The sequence below is a fragment of the Ustilago hordei genome, assembly GCF_900519145.1.
Source record: "Ustilago hordei strain Uho2 genome assembly, contig: UHO2_contig_01, whole genome shotgun sequence".
Lineage (NCBI taxonomy): Eukaryota > Fungi > Basidiomycota > Ustilaginomycetes > Ustilaginales > Ustilaginaceae > Ustilago > Ustilago hordei.
Window position 1 is genome coordinate 1,731,422 of NW_024545270.1, and position 19,168 is coordinate 1,750,589.

Genomic DNA, 19,168 nt, shown 5'->3' on the forward strand with positions numbered 1-19,168 from the left:
GCTGGGGCAGTCTCTGGCCCAATGGCCGATACCCTTGCATACATGACAGGTGTTGATACCAGATGGAGCAGGGCTTCCTTGCTTCGAGGGTTGGGTGGGATGATGAGGAAGGGGTCGGTTAGTTGGTCAGTTTAGGTTTTGTATAGTTGCTTGTGTAGTTGCTTGTGCTGGTGATCAAGCTGGATAAGGTTGAGTGGGTTGACAGATGGGGATCGAACTTTGATTTGGCCGAGACCCAGTTCTTAGTGGAGGTGACGTGGAATTTGGAAGTGAGTGTCTAGCCGAGGACTGCTGTAGTAACATCCTCTGTTGATCAATCTCCTCAACCTCTCGGTACCACTCCCATCTCTTCCCAGGTGGATTCCTCTCGAACTTCTCCTGTATGCTGTGAGTGAGACTTCCTCTGAAGAGATCAATCACTAGCTCGTTGTCATCTAGATTGACCTGTCCCTCCAAGTCTCTGAACCGCTCTACATGACATGTGGCAGCACCAGGAGCATCACTTGTGAGTCTGAGAGCCAACAGCTTGTTGTATGCCTCCATCCTAGCATTGCGTGGGTTGAACTGTTCTGACAGTCACCCTGTGAAGTAGTGCCAATCATTGAACAACCTTCCTTCTCTAGCTCTATCAATATGGAGCTTGGAGGTCCACCACTCTCTTGCTGTCCCTTCCAGTTGAGCACCCATGTGATTGATCATCCTAGACTGCTCATACACCTGGTTGAACTTAAACCATGCTTTGGCTTCTAGAATGAAGATCTCCATGTCTCGGGGATTGAACTTTGGAAAGGGGGTGGCGATGGGCTTTGACTGGTTAAGCTCTGCCATGATGCTAAAGTCCTCCTCTTGGTCCAGGGGGTAAGGGTCTGTCCTGGTCCTGCTGTAGGGGTCCAGCTTAGTCTTGACATATCTTGGCCCATTAGGTGAAGCATACTACTCATAGTTGATGTCCTCCTGCTCATCCAGGTTGAATGAGACTGATCGTCTTGGTCGTGGAGCCGGAGTAGGAGTATGTGGGTCTCCTATCATAGACTCATCTCCTCCTCCTGCTTGGTCTTCTGAGTGAGAGAGGTCCATTGTCTCCTCCCTGCTCAGTTGAGCTCGTTGTAATCGTTCCTCTTGATGACCCTGTCTGGTAAGCTCTAGCTGTGCTTCCAATAGAGTGAGTAGTCTATCGAGCTTATTGTTGAGGTCTGGGTCTGTCATGGTGATCGTGAGGAGCTGCTTGAACAATCCACTCTAATGTCAGGGGTCTCGCGCCTGAAACCCAGGTCAGTCTGTCGAGATACTCGGTGACTATCAAACTGTGCGACAGCTATTGTCTCGGTATCGGTGACTATCAAGTTGTGCAGTGACAGCAGGTGGCATTCGTTGTATATACTATTGTAGGTTTCGGCTGACCTCTGTGGACACTCCGTTCAGGGGTAGCTCAGCACGATCAATATCAATGTTATGATGACACCAAGGTCTGGTGTGAGTGTTGATGATGATGAGGTTGATGTCATTGGTGATAAGGTTGGTGAGTGTTGATGATAAGGAGGTTGATGGTGTTGGTGATAAGGTTGGTGGCATCAACACGAGTGTCCAGTGTGTTGACTTGATGCTTGAAGTGACCCCTGGACCACAGTGGACTACTGCCTTTGGTTCTATCTATATCCAGACCACTAACCTGCTATGGGCGCCTTCGGATGTCAGGTAGTGGTGATACAACACACACACTACAATGAGGAGCAACCTTGATAGATTGCTGCTATGCTGACTGTAACTAATGAGTACTTATGTTTCTAAGTATTGACTAGTTGTATGGTGAGTAGAGTGGATGAGGATCCACTCGACCTATGATGATGAGAAAGCATGGTTATATACCTCTTCTCAGCATCACCAGTGATGCTGCTCCTGCTCTCTCTCCAGAGAGTACCTTCTTCATCGAGTACTGCTCAGGGGCCTCTCCTGCTTGGCACCTCTGTGCCTCTTGAACTGTGTCGACTCCTTCGACACTGCTCCTCCTCCTCATGACCTGGTGTCGACTCCTTCGACACTGCTCCTTCTCCTTTGATCAGTGACAGTTCCTTTGGCTCTTGTCTCTCGAGCCCCTGAGTGGTAACCATCTGCATGCTCCTTGAGCTTGGTCCTCTTTGTGGCTGTGCCTGCTCCTTGAGCTTGGTCCTCCTCGTGGCTGTGCTTGGCCCTCCTTTGCATGTGAGTCTGTAGGAGTCCATGGTCTCCATGGAGACTGCACTACGACCATGCTCTCTACTGATCTCGACTAGATCTTCGATACCTGTGCTCCTTCCATATGAACCCGTGACCCTCCTGCTTCTTGAGCATCCAGGCCCATGACACAATCCTCCAACATGACGGAAGCATGGTTAAGAGCAAGACCAACCGATGCCAGAAACGATGGGAAGTTCACAGCAACTCCCTAGCAGCACAGTTCAATGACCCCCTTGAGGGCATTGATGACAACATGACACCAGCAAGGCCCACAAGCCACACGATAAGCAGACTATGGCATGAACAATTCGGCCACCCTGGCAGAAACAAAACTAAGCAAATCCAGGCTCATTATTTGGGAAAGGACACACAGCTCAAGCACAATGCAAGAGACTGCAACTGTTGCAGTCAAGCAAAACAAACATGCACAAGAATGGCAAGCAGCAAAACGGAATGAGCACAGGAGCCACTAGAGTTGATACACATCGACTTAATGACAGACTTACAAGGACATCCAAATTATCACCACACACTGGTAGTTGTTGACAATGCCTCATCCTACATGTACATGAAACTGCTCCTAAGCAAAGCAGAAGCATTCCCCGCCCTAAAAGCATGGACCAAAACAGCAGAGATAGCAACAGATTGCACATTAAAGTGTATTCACAGTGATAATGGAATGGAATGGTCAAGCTTAGCAGCAGAGGAATGGAAGCGGGAAGCAGGGTTTAAGTGGCAGAAAACCACCCCATATGTCAGCATACAGAATGGGAGAGCAGAGTGCACTATCAGATCACTCCAAGAGAAGATGCATGCAATGCTTGTCCAAAGATCGGTGCCAAAAGGACTATGGCCCTATGCCATCATGGCTGCCGGACATGTACTTAACTTGACACCATCAGCAAATGCCAACAGAATTCCATACGAAGACTTTCACCACATGACAGCTCATGGCTTGGCAAAACAATTGTGTGTCTTTGGCTGCCTCACATGGGTTCACCTCCCAAAGAAAGATCATGCAGGTAAGCATGGTGCAAGAGCCATACCAGGAATCATGATTGGTTATGATGATGAGCACAAGGGATGGAAATTCTTCACTCCAGACCACATGCCGTCCATCCAGTGGAGCAATTCAGTTACATTCCATGAACACAAAGGTTGGCATGATCGACCCAAAGTACAAAGCCCACTGCAAATCGGTTTTGAGAGCCTCGAAGCAGAAAGTGCCAAACCAGAGGCAAACAACCTCGAACCTGAACCAGAAATCAAAGAGTTTGACATGCAAGACTCACTCCAACATGCACCCATTGAACAACCGATCAATGATACTGAAGACAACCGATCAGAGATAGCAGTTGAAGACATGATCAGGGGAGCGAACACCACCACCCTAAACCTCACACCAACAATGAAAGAAGCACTCGCCAGTGAAGATGCACAGCAATGGCAAGAAGCCATATGCAAGGAGTTGGATGGACTGGAGGCCATGGGAACTTGGGAAATCGTGGATGTACCACCAAGCACCAAACTCGTCAACTCTAAGATCATCCTCCATCTCAAGCTGGATGCTGATGGGGTACCTGTCTGACATAAAGCAAGACTTGTAGCACAAGGATTCACACAATGAGAGGGCATAGACTTCGAAGAAACTTTTGCACTGGTGGCACCACTTAGTGCAATAAGAGCCCTGTTGTCACTGGCAGTGGAGCAGGACTGGGAGGTCCATCAACTCAACATCATGATGGCCTACCTCAACTCCACACTCAAGCATGTTATCTATATGAAACTGCCAGAAGGGGCAAAGGTACCAAAAGGAAAAGCTTATCGGGTAGTGAAAGGGTTATATGGACTCAAGCAATCAGGACAGGAGTGGAACATGGAGTTCAATAAGTTCCTGCAGTGCTTGAACTTCCATAGACTTGATTGCACACCATGTATCTACACTAGAGGAAAAGGGGACAACTTTGCAATAGTGATTATCTATGTTGATGATACATTGATTATATCTCCAAAGCTAGAAATGGTCAAATGCATCAAGGAGGAAATAGGCAAGAAGTGGAAGATGGAGGAGGGTGGCAACGTGTCTCACTTCCTTGGAATCAAGATCACCAGGGATTGCAAAGAAAAGACAATGGACCTCAGGCAGACCAGTTACATTAAACAGCTACTGGACAAACACCTAGACAAATGCAGGAGAAAATCCAGCATACTGCTCCAAGACATACCAGCCCCAGAGACAGCAGTGAGCACAGCCGAACAAAAGGAATACCTGCAGATTGTTGGCAAGCTCCTATGGCTCTTGAATGGAACATGCCCAGATATCAGCCAAGCAGTAGGGGTCCTTGCATGCTATATGACTCAACCATCAAAAGAGCATTGCAATGCAGTGCAGAAGGTACTACAATACCTAGATGGCACCCAGGATGTCCATCTACGATATGGTGGCAACAAGGAACAAGAGTTTCTAATGGCGCATAGTGACGCAAACTGGGCAAGTGATGCTACCGCACAACAAAGAAGCTCATCAGGCTCAGCAGTGTTTGTACACAGGAACCTGGTCACATGGAAGTCAGCACTACAGCGCTGCACTGCTTTGTCAGCAGTGGAAGCAGAGTTTGTGGCAGCAACTGAAGCTGCACAAGAAATACTTTTCTTCAGGCATCTCTTCAAAGCTATTGGAATTGATGTCAGCACCCCCACAATCTTTTCAGACAACACAGGCACCATTCAGGTTAGTAAGGATCCAGCACAACATTGGAAGTTGAAGCATATCGACACCAAGTACCACTTTATCAGAGATAACATGCAAGATGGAAATGTCAAAATCAAATATATTGGCACCAAGGACAACTTGGCTGACATCTTTACCAAGCCAGTAGGCAAGGAAGTATTATGATGTGCATGGCAGGGGTTGGGACTAACACCACAACAAGGTACAGTGGCTCAGCAGTTCCCCGCTTCCCTGCTGAGGGAGACAGTTGAGGGAAACGTAACTATAGTTGGAGACGCATCAGAACTGGACAGAGCCTACAGGGTCCATGGAGGGCAAATAACCATTGTTGATATGAAACCACATGTTGGTGGCTACACATGTGGGATGCATAGGCATTACCATGACAACTTAGGAGCGATGTGAGGGGTGAACTAGTCATAGATGGGCACAGGCTGAAGGTAACTGCTAATTACACACATATATATATGCTTATGTAAATAGCACTCAAAAATGACTCATTAGTAACTAAGCACCAAAATTCTCAACTCCGACGCATCTTCAACTGCTAATTTTCAACACGCGTTTGCCTGTATTTGTGCTCGAGAGAGGGTGTGTGAGAGAGAACCCTTTCTTCGCTTCGCTTTGGCACACGCACCGAAGAGCACCGATCTGGCATCCACGCTCTGCCTATCCCCAGCCCATCGCATCGGAGCATCGGCAAGCGTCACACCGCTTCTTCTCCTTTACCCTTCTCGACTCGACCCTGGCCTGAGCAGCAAGCAAGCCTTGCACTCAATACGATCCTCGCTCTCTCTATCTCCACTTCACTTCACTTCGCCTTCGCTCCTTCCAATCCATTCCTTCATCAACATCATATTGCATTATCCGCTTCGGCACATACGACACTGGTAGCTCAACGAGCCTCTTCTCCACACCGGCGGAAGTCAAGTTCTCATCGTAACGCCGGCACTGGAATCTGAAGATGTAAGTACATCCAGCCTGACTCGATGATACCAGCCAATCGTCTGGTCTGACATCCAACTCCTCCTTGATCTTTGCCGCTTCGCAATCGCAGGCCCCGCTTCGACGACAACCACATGCCTACGCGGCCCGTCGACCGTGACAAAGCCGAATCCGAGCTCTCCATCAACATCAAAAAGGCCACCAGCACCGAAGAGACAGCTCCCAAGCAGAAGCACGTTCGAAAATGTATCGTCTACACCTGGGACTACCGCACATCTCAATCCATCTGGACCGGTCTCCGTGTACAGCCTATCCTCAGCGACGAAGTTCAGACCTTCAAAGCCCTCATTCTCGTCCACAAGGTCCTTCAGGAAGGCCACCAGGTTGTGCTCAAGGAAGCACAGGCCCAGATCGGATGGTTCGAGACATGCGCACGTACCGTCGGTGCCGATAGCATGCGTGGCTACAGTTCGCTCATTCGTGCCTATGTCAACTTCATCCTCGCTAAGCTCCGCTTCCATCGTCACCACAAGGAATTCAACGGTCTCTTCGAGTATGAAGAGTACATTTCTCTCAAGAACATCGACAACCCGGATGAGGGCTACGAGACCATCATGGATCTCATGAACCTTCAGGATCAGATCGAGCAGTTCCAGAAACTCGTCTTTGCTCACTTCCGCGGCTCGGCCAGCAACGAGTGCCGTATATCGGCACTTGTACCCCTTGTCAAGGAGAGCTACGGTATCTACACGTTCTTGACGTCTATGCTTCGTGCTATGCACCGACGTACCGATGCCAGTGATGCCCTTCAGCCATTGCGAGAGCGTTACGACTCACAGCATCACTCTCTTCGCAAGTTTTACTACGAATGCGCCAATCTCAAGTTCCTCACTTCCCTCATCAACGTTCCCAAGCTCAACCACGACCCACCCAACCTCTTCGAGCTGCCCGAGGAAGGTCCTTACCTTCCACCCCGACAGACGCCCAAGGCACCAACACCAGACCCAGGTCCATCACAAGCCGAGATCGATGAGCAGGCACGTTTGCTCAAGCAGTACGAAGACAAGCAGGCTGCTCTCAAAGCACAGGAGGAAGCGGAGAGGCAAAGACAAGCCGACCTGGCCGCCAAGCAGGAGCGTGATTTTGCCGAACAGCAGCGTCTACAGGCCGAACAGCAACGTCTTGCACAGGAACAGCTCATGCGTGCTCAAATGGTGCAGATGCACGGTGGTCGTCTTGCCGAGCTCGAACGAGAGATTCTGGCTATGCGTGGACAGTACGAACGGGACCAGCTCATGCTCGAACAGTACGATCGACGTGTCAAGGCTCTCGAGACAGAACTCGTCAACATCGGGCAGAACTTTGGCGCACAGATGCAAGGCAAGGATGACCTCATTAAGCAGCTTCAAGACCAGGTCACGCTCTGGCGCAACAAGTACGAGGCGCTCGCTAAACTTTATTCCCAGCTGCGTACGGAGCACCTCGAGATGCTTGGCAAATACAAGCAGATGCAGATCAAAGCTGGTAGTGCACAAGAGGCCGTCGACAAGATGGAGCGTATGGAGCGCGATGTCAAGGCCAAGAACCTCGAACTTGCCGATATGATACGCGAGCGAGACCGTGCTCGTTTCGATCTTGATAGGATCAAGGCGAGTCAGAAGGAGGAGTTTGATCGACTGAAGCGTGACCTTATGTTTGCTAATGAGCGTGCAGAGGATGCTACGCATGCCAAGAGCTCCGAGTTGTCAGGTATGATGTCGACTCTCAACCGACAGATTGCTGAGCTTGAGGACTCGCTCAGGGAGAAGCGCATAGAGTTGGATGCACGCGATGCCGAGCTGGCCCGCATTCGCGACGAGAAGGACGCCGAGTTGGCCATCATGCAGGAAGGTATGGATGCCACCATCAAGCAGCTCAACGATATGCAGCTCAACCAGGGCGAGAACGATCAGGCCGTCAATGCCCAAATCGATACTCTCATCCTCGACAACACCAAAAAGCTCAATGCTATCATCGACTCAATCCTTCAGGCGTGTGCCGACAAGGTTGACGATGCGCTTTACGAGCTCGAGTCGCCTTCTGGCACCGGTAACACGACTGCTACGCCCGAGTATGTGTTGTCGATGATCGAAAAGGGTACCACTTCGACCAACGAGTTTGCTGCCGTCTTCTCGCTCTACTTGTCGGGCGAGGTTGGAGGCGAGCACGTTGAAGTCATCAAGCGTGCCAACCAGCTTGCTCAGACGATCAGTGACACGCTTACCAGCACCAAGGGCATCACTCGTCTCGCACAGAGCGATGATGCAGCAGACAAACTCATCGGTACTGGTCGCGAGACTGGTAATGTTCTGCTCCGCTTCTTTGGCAACCTCCAATCGTACCGTTTGGCCGGTGTTGCCCCTGCTCAGCGTCGTGACGTTGTTGCACGCCAGAACATGGAAGCCCGTTCTGCATTCGCCAACCTCAACAGTGTCGTCGAAACCATGCTCAAGGCTGGTAATGCCATGCTTGCCAACGCCAACGGTGATATCGGAGACATTGTTGAGCGCGAGATGATGAACGCTGCTTCCGCTATCGATGCAGCTACTGCCAAGTTGCAGGCATTGCTTTCCAGACCGAGGGATCACAACAAGTACTCTGCTGTCGACTTGCAAGTTCACGATGCGATCCTCGAAGCTTCGTTGGCCATCACACGTGCTATCGCAGGACTGATCAAAGCCGCTACCGAGTCGCAACAAGAAATCGTTGCAAAGGGTAGAGGTTCATCGACCAACCAACAGTTCTACAAGAAGAACAATCGATGGACCGAAGGTCTCATTTCCGCTGCCCGTGCGGTTGCGTTTGCGACAACAATGTTGATCGAAGCGGCAGATGGAGTGATTATGGGCACTCATTCGCTCGAACAGCTCATCGTGGCATCGAACGAGGTTTCAGCTGCTACAGCGCAGGTGGTTGCCGCATCGAGGGTTAAGGCTGAATTCATGTCCAAGACGCAGGATAGGTTGGAGAGAGCAGCGAAGGCGGTTACAGATGCTTGTAGGGCGTTGGTGAAGCAGGTTAAGACCATTACTGATAGGCAAAGTAACGGTGCAGCTGATTTCGATTATTCCTCGATGGCTGCGCATGAGTTCAAGGTGAAGGAAATGGAACAGCAGGTGGAAGTATTGAAGTTGGAGAAGGAGTTGACGCAGGCGAGGAGGGTGTTGGGTGCTATGAGGAAGGCCGGGTATCATGCTACGGAGGAGGACTAAACGCCAGTCTCTTGATCTTGTTGACCTTTTCTATCATGTATTTTCAATATCTTTGCGTTCTCAACTACTTACTTTGACAGCATGCTTTCCGTCGTGAGGCTGTTCGGTGGCTGTGTACCCAAGACGAGCAGTGAGCAAGCTCGAATGACTAGAGCAAGAGCTGCTGTCGGACATGGATTACACATGCTGACTAACACATATAGTGAGCTTGAGACGCGTCTTGAGGTCAGGGAATGTCGCAGCCTGGAGCTGTGAGAGGCGAATTGGAATTGTGATCGAAGGCCACGCCGCCTCCATTTCTCCACTTCTCAAGTAAATTCGCAGCTGCACAAGCCCACACGAACAAACGCCTCAGCGTCAACCAGCACTTTCCCAACTCTTCGCTTGCTCTTCTCATCACTTCCAACCGCACCCACACCACGCTTTTCTCTATCTACACCAGCCACACTCTACGTATCCGACCTGTACAGCAACACGTCATCGTAACGCGCATTCATTGCCCAACATGTCGGCCCCAGAAAAGAAACAAGAAGCGGACTTCACCTCCGAAGTCGATAGCCTTATCCCTGAAACTCAATCTCTCGCTTCCTCCTCCCAGCTCCCTCTTGCCCTCGAGAAGGTCTTCGCACTCGAAAAGAAATCTCGTAATGCAGCCGATCTAAACTCCACCACTCGGCTTCTCCTTCTCGCTATCCTCCTGGTCCGCAATACTCCCTCTCCGGCGAAGACAAACTGGGACCTGTTCGCGATGACGGTGACTAGTCTGTCTAAAAAGCACGGACAACTGAAGATGGCGACCACGAGAATGGTTCAGTTGGTAATGTGCTTTTTGTACCCTGCAGTTGATCCGGAAGAGGAGAGGAGGAAGGAGCAAGAGCTTAAAGATGAGGAGATGAAGGATCTTGCGGAGGAGAAAGCGAGAAAGGATGCTGAAAAACAGGCGAAGAAGGAGAAAGAGGAGGGGAAGAAAGAGTCCAAGGAAGCTCAAGATGCAAGGAAGCGTCAAGAAGCTGCGGAGGAGAGGAAGAAGGAGAAGGTTGGTGCGCAAAACGCAAAGGTGTTGGAACTTATGGATGCAGGAAAGAGGATTGGAGATGAGGGGGTGACGGAGGAACAGAGGATGAAGATTGTTGAGTTGTTGAGGACGGTTACGGAGGGAAAGATCTTTGTTGAGGTTGAGAGGGCTAGAGTTACCCTACTCCTCTCCAAAATGCTTTATACCAAAGGGAAGGTGAATGAGGCTGCGAATGCGTTGCAAGATCTCGCCGTCGAGACATTCGGTAGCATGGATAGGCGGGAGAAAGCCGAGTTCATCTTGGAACAGATGCGTTTGAACTACGAACGTAACGATCTAGCCAAAATGGCTATCGTCAGCAAGAAGATCAACACAAAACTCTTCGACAACCCCAAGCATCACGATCTCAAGTTGCGATACTACGAGTTGATGATTGAGTATGCGCTGCGCGAAGACAAGTTCCTCGATATTTGCAAGTACTATCGCGAGATCTACGATACCGATATGGTCAAAAATGATGAAGAGAAGCGAAGGGAGGCGTTGCGAAACGTTGTCGTTTTCCTTGCGCTGGCGAAGTTCGATAACGAACAGAGCGACTTGATGGCGAGAGTTGAGGCAATGGAAGAGCTAGATCAGGTACCCGAGCACAAGAACCTGCTCAAATGCTTTACTACGCCAGAATTGATGCGTTGGCCTGGAATCGAAACTCTCTACGGACCTCTCCTTCGTCAATCACCCACTTTCAACCCGGCTTCGAAACCCAAGATCGCCCCTAGCAAGGAAGGCGAGAAGCCCAAAGAAGGTAACCATCGCTGGGAAGAACTTCATAAACGTGTTGTCGAGCACAACATCAGGGTCATTTCCCAATATTACACTCGAATCACTCTCAAGCGTCTTTCCGAGTTGTTGGACCTCTCGCCAGCACAATCGGAGTCTTCGTTGGCGGACCTGGTAAGCTCAGGTACAATCTTTGCTAAGATGGATCGCCCATCAGGATTGGTCAACTTTGAAAAGAAAAAAAGCAATGCAGATGTGCTCAACGATTGGAGTGCGGATACGAACAAGTTGATGGCTACGGTGGAAAAGGTTACTCATTTGGTTGAGAAGGAGTGGGCTATTCACCGTGCCGGGATCAGGGGGCAGTGATTCTCAGCCGTATGATGGGATCCTTTGGTCGAGATGGTAGCAATGCATTCAACTTCTGTTCTCTCGTGTGTGGTGCCAGTCCGTGCTTGACCTTGCCGCAAGAGTGCGTGAGAGCAGCATCTACAATTTGTCACTGGCGACGGTGGCTAAGAGAGGCTGTGCGAGTGAGAGAAACCTTCGTTCTCGCTTGACGTTCTCCGCGGACGAAACAAGAACAATGTACGAGTTTACCTCCCCATCTGCGGTGAAGAATAGTTTGTGCCTTGCCAGCAGTTCTTCGCAAATCAGCCAACTTCCTTTTGAGCCGAGACGGTTCTTGGAGAGGGAGACGCAGAGACTTCAGCGTGGAGATCCACTCGTTCTCACATTCGCTCAGCAACACAGCCTCAGACGCAATACTGAATGAAAAGAACACATATGAGTATGGAAAAAGCTGAGAGTGGAGAGATCAACATCGTGATGACAGAAGAACAAAAACATGCGATGACGACGAGAACGGGAGAAGAGTGCCGCGTGAGGGGAAGTGGAGAGAGGAGCGGGGTGGATAAAAGTGATTGGAGTAAAGACCGTGGACAGTTGGCGTTGGTTTCTGACGACGTCCTTTCGGAAGGCAGAAGCTTTCCTTGACCAGCACGGCGTTGTTCGCATTGGCCAGACGCCAATGCAAAGCATGTGCTGAGTGGAAAGCTCTATTCGAGCGGTGAGTCGAAAGACTTGAGAGATTTGGGAAAACATGCTGCAAAAATGAGGAGTGACGATCTTGACTAGGATCTTGTATGAGAATGATATCGAAGACGTCGAGCCTTGCGCCAAAGAGGATGGAAGAAACGATATTGTTGCTGCTGTCGCTGTAGCTGGAGCAGCAGCGTGTAACCACCTTGGTTGCTTGGTCTGTTGAGTAAATCATGACTGTGGACACCTGTCCTTTAATTTCCTATGAAGCCCTCTCGCATATCCGCGAGGAAAAGATGGATTGAGAAAAATCTTCACAACTTTTGAATGTGAAGAAAGAGTGTCATGATTTTAACCAAGCAATTGCCCGACCGTCCGTACCGTAAGAGAATAAGATCCGTGTAGTGTCAAGATTGTGTGTGTTTGTTTTGAGAGTGGAAGAGCTGTAAAGAGAGTCGAGTCATAGAGTGTGTGGAGAGCATGCCAGTGGCTGAGTTTTGTTGATGTACCCAATCATCATGGCCCGTCTGCAACGCTGCCCTGCTCCAACTGCAATGACCGGCAACGCCGCGCCTTCCGATTCTCCAGCGTCATCCACTTCGAGCGAGAATGACTGACCAGCGCGCACGAGATCATCAAGACCTCAGAGACGCTGAAAGACCTCTTCGAAGCGCTGCTTAGTAGTAGCCAGGCTGGTCCTCGCGCTTGAGCGGGCGAGAGGAGCTGGGCATGTTCTGCGAAGCAAGGTAAGCCTTGTCAGCAGGGCGAGCAGTGCCGTAAGCAGCACGGGTGGTGTCCATGCCGTTGTTGACAGCCTCGTCACCCTCCTGAGCGAGGACCTTGCGGCGAGGAAGCTGAGCGGCCTGCTGCTGCTTCATCTGCTGCTGATTGACAACGGGCTCGGCCTTGGCGTCCTCGCTGCGCTGCTGGATGGACCAGTCGAAAACGTAGTCGTACTGGAAGCCCTCACGAACAAAGAGGTCGCGGAAGAGCTTGCGGAGGTAAGAGTAGTCGGGCTTGTCATCGAAGCGGAGGGATCGGCAGCAGTTGAGGTAAATGGCCATCTCGGAGGGGAAGCCTCGGCAGAGGAGCTCGGTAGGGGTGGTCATCTTCTTCTCCATGATGCGGTCGTACTTCTGCTTCTTGGTGGCAGCCTTGAGACCTTGCCACGGGAGAGAGCCCCGGAGGAAGTACATGAGAACGTATCCCAAAGACTCAAGATCGTCACGTCGGGACTGTTCAACACCGAGATGGGTGTTGATGGAGGTGTAACGGGCGGTACCGGTCAAGTTCTTGTTCTCTCTGTAGGGGATGTGAAGGTGGGTCTTGGGGTCACGGTACTTTTTGGCGAGACCAAAGTCGATGACGTTGACCTGATTGCCGCGCTTGCCGATACCCATGAGGAAGTTGTCGGGCTTGATATCACGATGGATGAAGTTGCGGGAGTGGATGTACTCGATTCGCGAGATCTGCAAAAGAAGAGGGCATGGTGCGGAAGAAAGGGCAGGGGGAAAAGGAAGTCAGCATACTTGTGGATCAGCAGAGCAATGTTGAGTGGACCGTGGCTGTCGTGATCGACCGATGCAGCATGCGGTAGGGTGATGTCGAGCGGAGCATGCTTGCATGATGGCGACGAGAAGAGAGAAAGGTACGTGATATACATACCATCTGATCAGCGAGAAGCAAGACAGTCTTGAGCGAGAACTTGCGGTTGCAAAAGTTGAAGAGGTCCTCGAGGGAAGGGCCGAGAAGGTCGATGACCATGGCATTGTAGTCGCATTCCTGACCGTACCATCGTACAAAGGGGACACCGACACCACCAGCAAGGGTCTTGTAGACCTTGGCCTCGTACTCGAGCTGAGGGTGCTTGGCCTTGATGGACTCAAGCTTGATGGCAACCTCTTCACCAGAGATGATGTTGATGCCGAGGTAGATGTCACCGAAGGAACCGGAACCAATCTTCTTACCGATGCGGTACTTGCCGCCGACACGAAGATCCATCTTGGCTATTTCGCTGGAGTGCGGAAGACTAGATGCGGAAAGTGGTGATGTTGGTTCAGCTCAGCCTGCGAAGTGGGACAGGATGTTTCGGCTGGCTGAGTGTTGCACGGCGATGATGATGATGGTGGTGCTGAGCAGTGTGCTGATGACAATGACGAATAGAGCAGGCGTCGGTAGATCAAGCTGAGATGCGGAGATGGTAGTGCTGCGGAAAGCTAGGTAGCGGCGTAAAAGAACCAAAGTCCGAGAGTCGCTGGCGGAACGTTGCGAATGCTGAGTTTGAGTTGGTATCGGCACCGGTATCGATGCGAGAGAAAGCGGGATGTTGCGTAGGAATGTTTCGTCGAATCAGTCGTAGACCCAGAAGGAGATGGTGGGGCAGACGACAATGATAATGATGACGAAATGGAGGTGAGTGTGTTGGTGGTGGTGGGTGGTGGAGAGGAGCAAGCGATCGGTCAAGTGGAACAGCGGAGTGTCTCTGCAGTGTGAGAGTTGACGAAAAAGGAGGCTTCAGCACGCAGTCTTGCCCTGTGTGTGGGCTGAATTGACTGGGAATTGAAGGAAAAGAGGTGGGCAGACCAATTGCGTGTGCTGTGCTGTGCTGTGCTGTGCTGTGCTGTGTGTGTGTCTCTCTGCTGTCTGGCTGCTGTTCGCTGAACAGGCCGCGCTGGCCGGTTAGCCAGTTTCGACTTGAACGCTTCCGATGAGCAGTTGAATGGCAGGCAGCTCAGCTACCTTCCTTCAGCCAGCCACATCGCATCATGTCGATTGTGTCTGCTCACAAATACACACAAACACATTTCCAAATGCAGTCCACCAAGCACCAAGCAAAAAGCAAGCCAGCCCGACTCGAGCCGTTCAGCCAGCGAGCAACAGGAATCCAAATTCAAAATGAAAAGATAGTCCGAAAAGGAGTCAAAGCTGGCACAGGCCGCTCTCAGGAGCAGCAGGGATCGCAAAAGCAATACAAACTGTGGGCGTCGTGAATACAAAATCGCACCATGGCGCTACTGTATTTGCCTGGGCTGAATTTTCCAAGAAATTTCCGCATTTTCGAACTGCTTGGCTGCCGTGGTGACAGCAGGTCTAGGTATTGAAGCAATCAATGCCTTGTCGCCGAGTCGAAAAATGGCCGAAAAATGTGGTGATTCTCCATTCGAATTTGTCCTGACTCCCGTGGCTCGTTGCCCTGACTATGTCCGGCGTTCCGTAGCCAATTCTCAAGGCCCAGCCCACAGCCCAGACCGACCAACGGCCACACCAGACCACGCCGACGTTTCGGTGAAGCAAGGCAAGACAGATCTGACGATCTAGTCCGCAATCCACAACCACACAGGTTCGGATTCAGATTCGATCAAGTCGAGTCCAACAGCAGCGAGGGACATCGCATAAACGGAACACGTTGCTTCGCCCTTCTTCCGCCGCGCTGATGACATGTTCTCCAGTATGTCATGTTTAGTCCGAGTGATAGCTTCTCTTTTATCTCTATTGCGGCCGATTGAATAGCGTTGCAGATGCCGACTGGCCGAATTTCCTTCCTATCTCGTTCCATCATCGCCTCCTGTTGCCGGTCCTTCTCATGTGAACAAAGTTATCGTTCTGCTCGAGTGTGATGAGATGCATGTCTTACAACCACGCAGCGCATCTCCGGCGTGACACGGAAGCTTTTTCGCTAATATGGATTTCGATCTCGGCAAAGCCGTTCAAAGATGGAGCAGCGGTTCAATTCAAACTTTGTCGGCTTTCCCGATCTTGCCTCTCTTCCAAACGAAACGCGAAGATCTGACAGGTGTCAGCAACATGATGGAACGTGCGTCTGTCTCGCTTTTGCTCGCCTGCTGTGCTGCCGTCATACCGTTTTTCTCTCCGACGGTTCACCGAGCTCGCAAGTCATCTCTGATCCTTCTTGGGCGCCATCCATGGGCATAGATTCGTGTTCTTTTTCTGTTCATCCACATCGTCATGCTTGCAAATCTTCCGACGAGACTCTCCACTCTCAGATCTGTTTGCATACCATCCAGCCGAGCTGCTCATCCTTCTGCAGGAAACATTGCAGGAAATACGGCCTTTTCAACATCGAGTTTACTTGTTCATGTGAAAGTTTTGGGTCCCGATACTGGCAATCGGGGAGAGTCTAAGTATGATGTCATTGCTGCTAAAAGACAGAAACATACAGTACATGCATAAACTGTCCCAAGATTTTACATGTCACCATACATCACTCTAATGCTCAATAGCTATAAGTTGTATTGCCACACTGTCTGATATCATCTGAAAGTGCTGCTTCTTCTCTCCAAGACTGTGGAATTGATATTGACATTGACTAAAAAAATTGTGCTATGAAGAAGAGCTGAATTTTTTTTTATTGTGGGACAGTTTATGGAGCATGCTCCCAAATAGCAACACCACTCCATTCCTGACCTTGTGGGCTTTTGACTACAATGAAACTTGTAATGTAACTTGGTGGGCACCTTCATACACATCAAAAGTAGTGATGTAAAAAGTTTCAGCTCAATCAGATGACTGTGAGTGATCTGGCAGCACTTCCAGTCTGACACCATCATATCTATACCATCATGACAAAAACCACTCCTGAGAAGTGCTGATTGGCACTCTTTCACCTCCAAAATGGAGAATCTACCCATTCAGTTGCCGAGAAACTCGGTCTGAGCAAGTCTATGGTGTCTCGCATCAGCAAAAGTGCCTCTGCCGATGCTCCAAAGTCAAAGGGGGGCCAGCCAAGAAAACTCCAGCCTTGTCATGTTCACTTCCTGGACCACTATTTTGAGCTCAATTCAATGTCCACAGTCAGGAAAGCATGTCATGCACTGCAGGAGATGTTTCACATCAAAGCATGCCCAATGACAGTAAGAAAAGCACTTCATTACTGTCATTACAAAGCACAAAGGTTAGTGAAAAAACTGAAGCTACTCAAGAGACATTGCAAAGCCTGTTTCAAATTTGCTAATGAGCACAAGGACATGACTGTTGAGGATTGGAAGAATGTGGTATGGTCTGATGAGACAAAGATCAACTTCTTTGGACCAGATGGGAAGCAGTTCTGTTGGATTAAGAATGCCAGCTTCAACAGCAAGCTTGTCAGGCCGATGGTCAAGTTTGGCAGCAGCTCCATCATGATCTGGGGCTGTATGATGTGGGAAGGGGTTGGAGGTATATGCTTGGTGCTGGGATCAATGAATTCAGACCAATACATTGATATCCTGAATGACAAGCTTTTGAAAACAATCTCAGATTTGCAGCTTCAGCATGCATACACCAACATCACATTTCAGCAAGACAATGACCTGAAACACACATCAAAGAAGACAATAACATGGTTGGAAAGCAATAGCATTAAGGTTATGCAATGGCCGGTGCAGTTGCTGGACTTAAACCTGATTGAAAACCTCTGGCACCATCTCAAACTGTGACTTTCATGGTATAGTATGATTGCAAAGTCCAGGGATGAACTGCTCAAGAGATATGAAGCTGAATGGACAGCAATCACTCCAGAGACATGTAGGATGCTAATAGAGAGTATGCCACACTGCATCAAGGCATTTCTGAAGGCAAAAGGAGGGAATACAAAGTACTAAGGTGTTGTCAAGGAGCACTCCATAAACTGTCCCACAATAAAAAAAAAATTCAGCTCTTCTTCATAGCACAATTTTTTTAGTCAATGTCAATATCAATTCCACAGTCTTGGAGAGAAGAAGCAGCACTTTCAGATGATATCAGACAGTGTGGCAATACAACTTATAGCTATTGAGCATTAGAGTGATGTATGGTGACATGTAAACTCTTGGGACAGTTTATGCACATACTGTATATACTCAATTGACTAAAAGAATGTGGCAAGAGCCTAGTGCTCTCTGTGAGATATATATACATGTGAGCGGCACATGCCAAAGGTGGGAGTACTCCTACTTAATGATCTACCATGACAACGAGCAGGACTTTGTTGCACCTGATCTCTTGTGAGATCAGCTCGGCTCGATCTCTGGTCAGTTCGGTCATCTAACCAGATCGGCTCTGCCTGATCTCCAATCAGAACGGTCGGCCCCGCGTCATCCTTTGGCGTCGCACTGGATCACAATCTCCAGCACCCCCTCTTGATCCAGTGTGCTCCATCGATCCTTAGTGACGAGACCCTTTGAATTAGTAGTCTAGATATGGACGCGAGCACGTATGAAGCCTGACCTGCATGCCTGAGGTACCACTCGTGACCGTGCGCCTTGAGTTTGTCAATGTTCATATGATGTGGGGCACGCTTTTTCGATCCCTTTGATCCATTGAGCCCACAGCATCACGGACATGATGATGAGCATCGTCTTGGTCAGAATGACATGGATGTCGTTGTGCTTGTCATGCCATCTGGGCCATGAGTCAGCATCAGGGTCAGGGAAGTGTCAGAGGTCATGCGCCTGAAACCTGATATCTGTAATAGAACTGCATCTATTACAGGTACCATCAAGATATGTAGTAGAGTGCAGTGTATTATTATTCTTGTCAAGATATGTCATAGAAAGGACTCTATGACTTTTCCCACTTGAAGATGTAGTAGTGTGTTTGCTATTGCAGGTTTTGACTGACTGCTGTGGACACTCCATCCAGAGGTAGCTTGGCATGATCAATAACAATGATTGTATTGTGAAGACACTAAGGTCTGGTGTGAATGATGTTGTTGATGCTGACATGAGTGTCCAGTGTGTCAACTGATTGCTTGAAGTGATCCCTGGACCACAGTGGATGACTGCCTTTGGTTCTAATTGTTATCTGGACAACTGGTTACTAAGAACCACCTTCAGATGTCAGTGAGTGGTGATACAACACACATGCTACAATGGAAGCATTCTACCTGTGATTGCAACTCTTTGCTGACTGAATAATAAGTATATCTATGTCAAGTTATAGCTAGTAATGTATGGTGTAGAGTGGATGGTGATCCACTCACTTACTATGATGGGGAACATGGTTATATACCTTTCTTGCAGTGTTGCCCATGACACTACTCCTCCTCCTTGTCCCTCCTATCCTCCCCATCCACCTTGTGATGCCACTCATTGGCACCACTTGCCTTGTCTCCTGTGGATGGATGGACCTCTTGCTGCCTCATCTCTGTCAGGGGCCAGTCCCACTTCATCTGAGTGGTGACTCACACCCTTTCATCACCCTCCTGTCATTGGCACC

The 19,168-nt window shown here is 49.7% G+C and overlaps 5 protein-coding genes across 5 annotated transcripts; 3 read left to right on the forward strand and 2 right to left on the reverse strand.

The window, feature by feature from the left end:
- Positions 1 to 174: 174 nt before the first annotated feature.
- UHO2_00468 (uncharacterized protein) lies at positions 175 to 1,206 on the reverse strand (the record flags this gene model as incomplete). Its single annotated transcript, XM_041557088.1, has 3 exons — positions 175 to 544; positions 581 to 910; positions 938 to 1,206. The coding sequence occupies 3 exons, from the start codon at positions 1,204 to 1,206 to the stop codon at positions 175 to 177; spliced, it is 969 nt and encodes a 322-aa protein (XP_041413022.1).
- A 1,873-nt stretch (positions 1,207 to 3,079) lies between these two features.
- On the forward strand, positions 3,080 to 5,110 carry UHO2_00469 (uncharacterized protein; the record flags this gene model as incomplete). The annotated part of the gene is made up of 3 exons (XM_041557089.1): positions 3,080 to 3,790; positions 3,926 to 4,113; positions 4,162 to 5,110. The coding sequence occupies 3 exons, from the start codon at positions 3,080 to 3,082 to the stop codon at positions 5,108 to 5,110; spliced, it is 1,848 nt and encodes a 615-aa protein (XP_041413023.1).
- Positions 5,111 to 6,024: 914 nt separating this feature from the next.
- UHO2_00470 (uncharacterized protein) lies at positions 6,025 to 9,141 on the forward strand (the record flags this gene model as incomplete). Its single annotated transcript, XM_041557090.1, has 1 exon — positions 6,025 to 9,141. The coding sequence occupies one exon, from the start codon at positions 6,025 to 6,027 to the stop codon at positions 9,139 to 9,141; it is 3,117 nt and encodes a 1,038-aa protein (XP_041413024.1).
- A 505-nt stretch (positions 9,142 to 9,646) lies between these two features.
- On the forward strand, positions 9,647 to 11,302 carry UHO2_00471 (putative RPN5 - 26S proteasome regulatory subunit; the record flags this gene model as incomplete). Its single annotated transcript, XM_041557091.1, has 1 exon — positions 9,647 to 11,302. The coding sequence occupies one exon, from the start codon at positions 9,647 to 9,649 to the stop codon at positions 11,300 to 11,302; it is 1,656 nt and encodes a 551-aa protein (XP_041413025.1).
- A 1,349-nt stretch (positions 11,303 to 12,651) lies between these two features.
- UHO2_00472 (putative casein kinase-1 hhp1) lies at positions 12,652 to 13,975 on the reverse strand (the record flags this gene model as incomplete). The annotated part of the gene is made up of 2 exons (XM_041557092.1): positions 12,652 to 13,443; positions 13,640 to 13,975. 2 exons carry the CDS (start codon positions 13,973 to 13,975, stop codon positions 12,652 to 12,654), a joined length of 1,128 nt encoding a protein of 375 aa, XP_041413026.1.
- Positions 13,976 to 19,168: the final 5,193 nt, after the last annotated feature.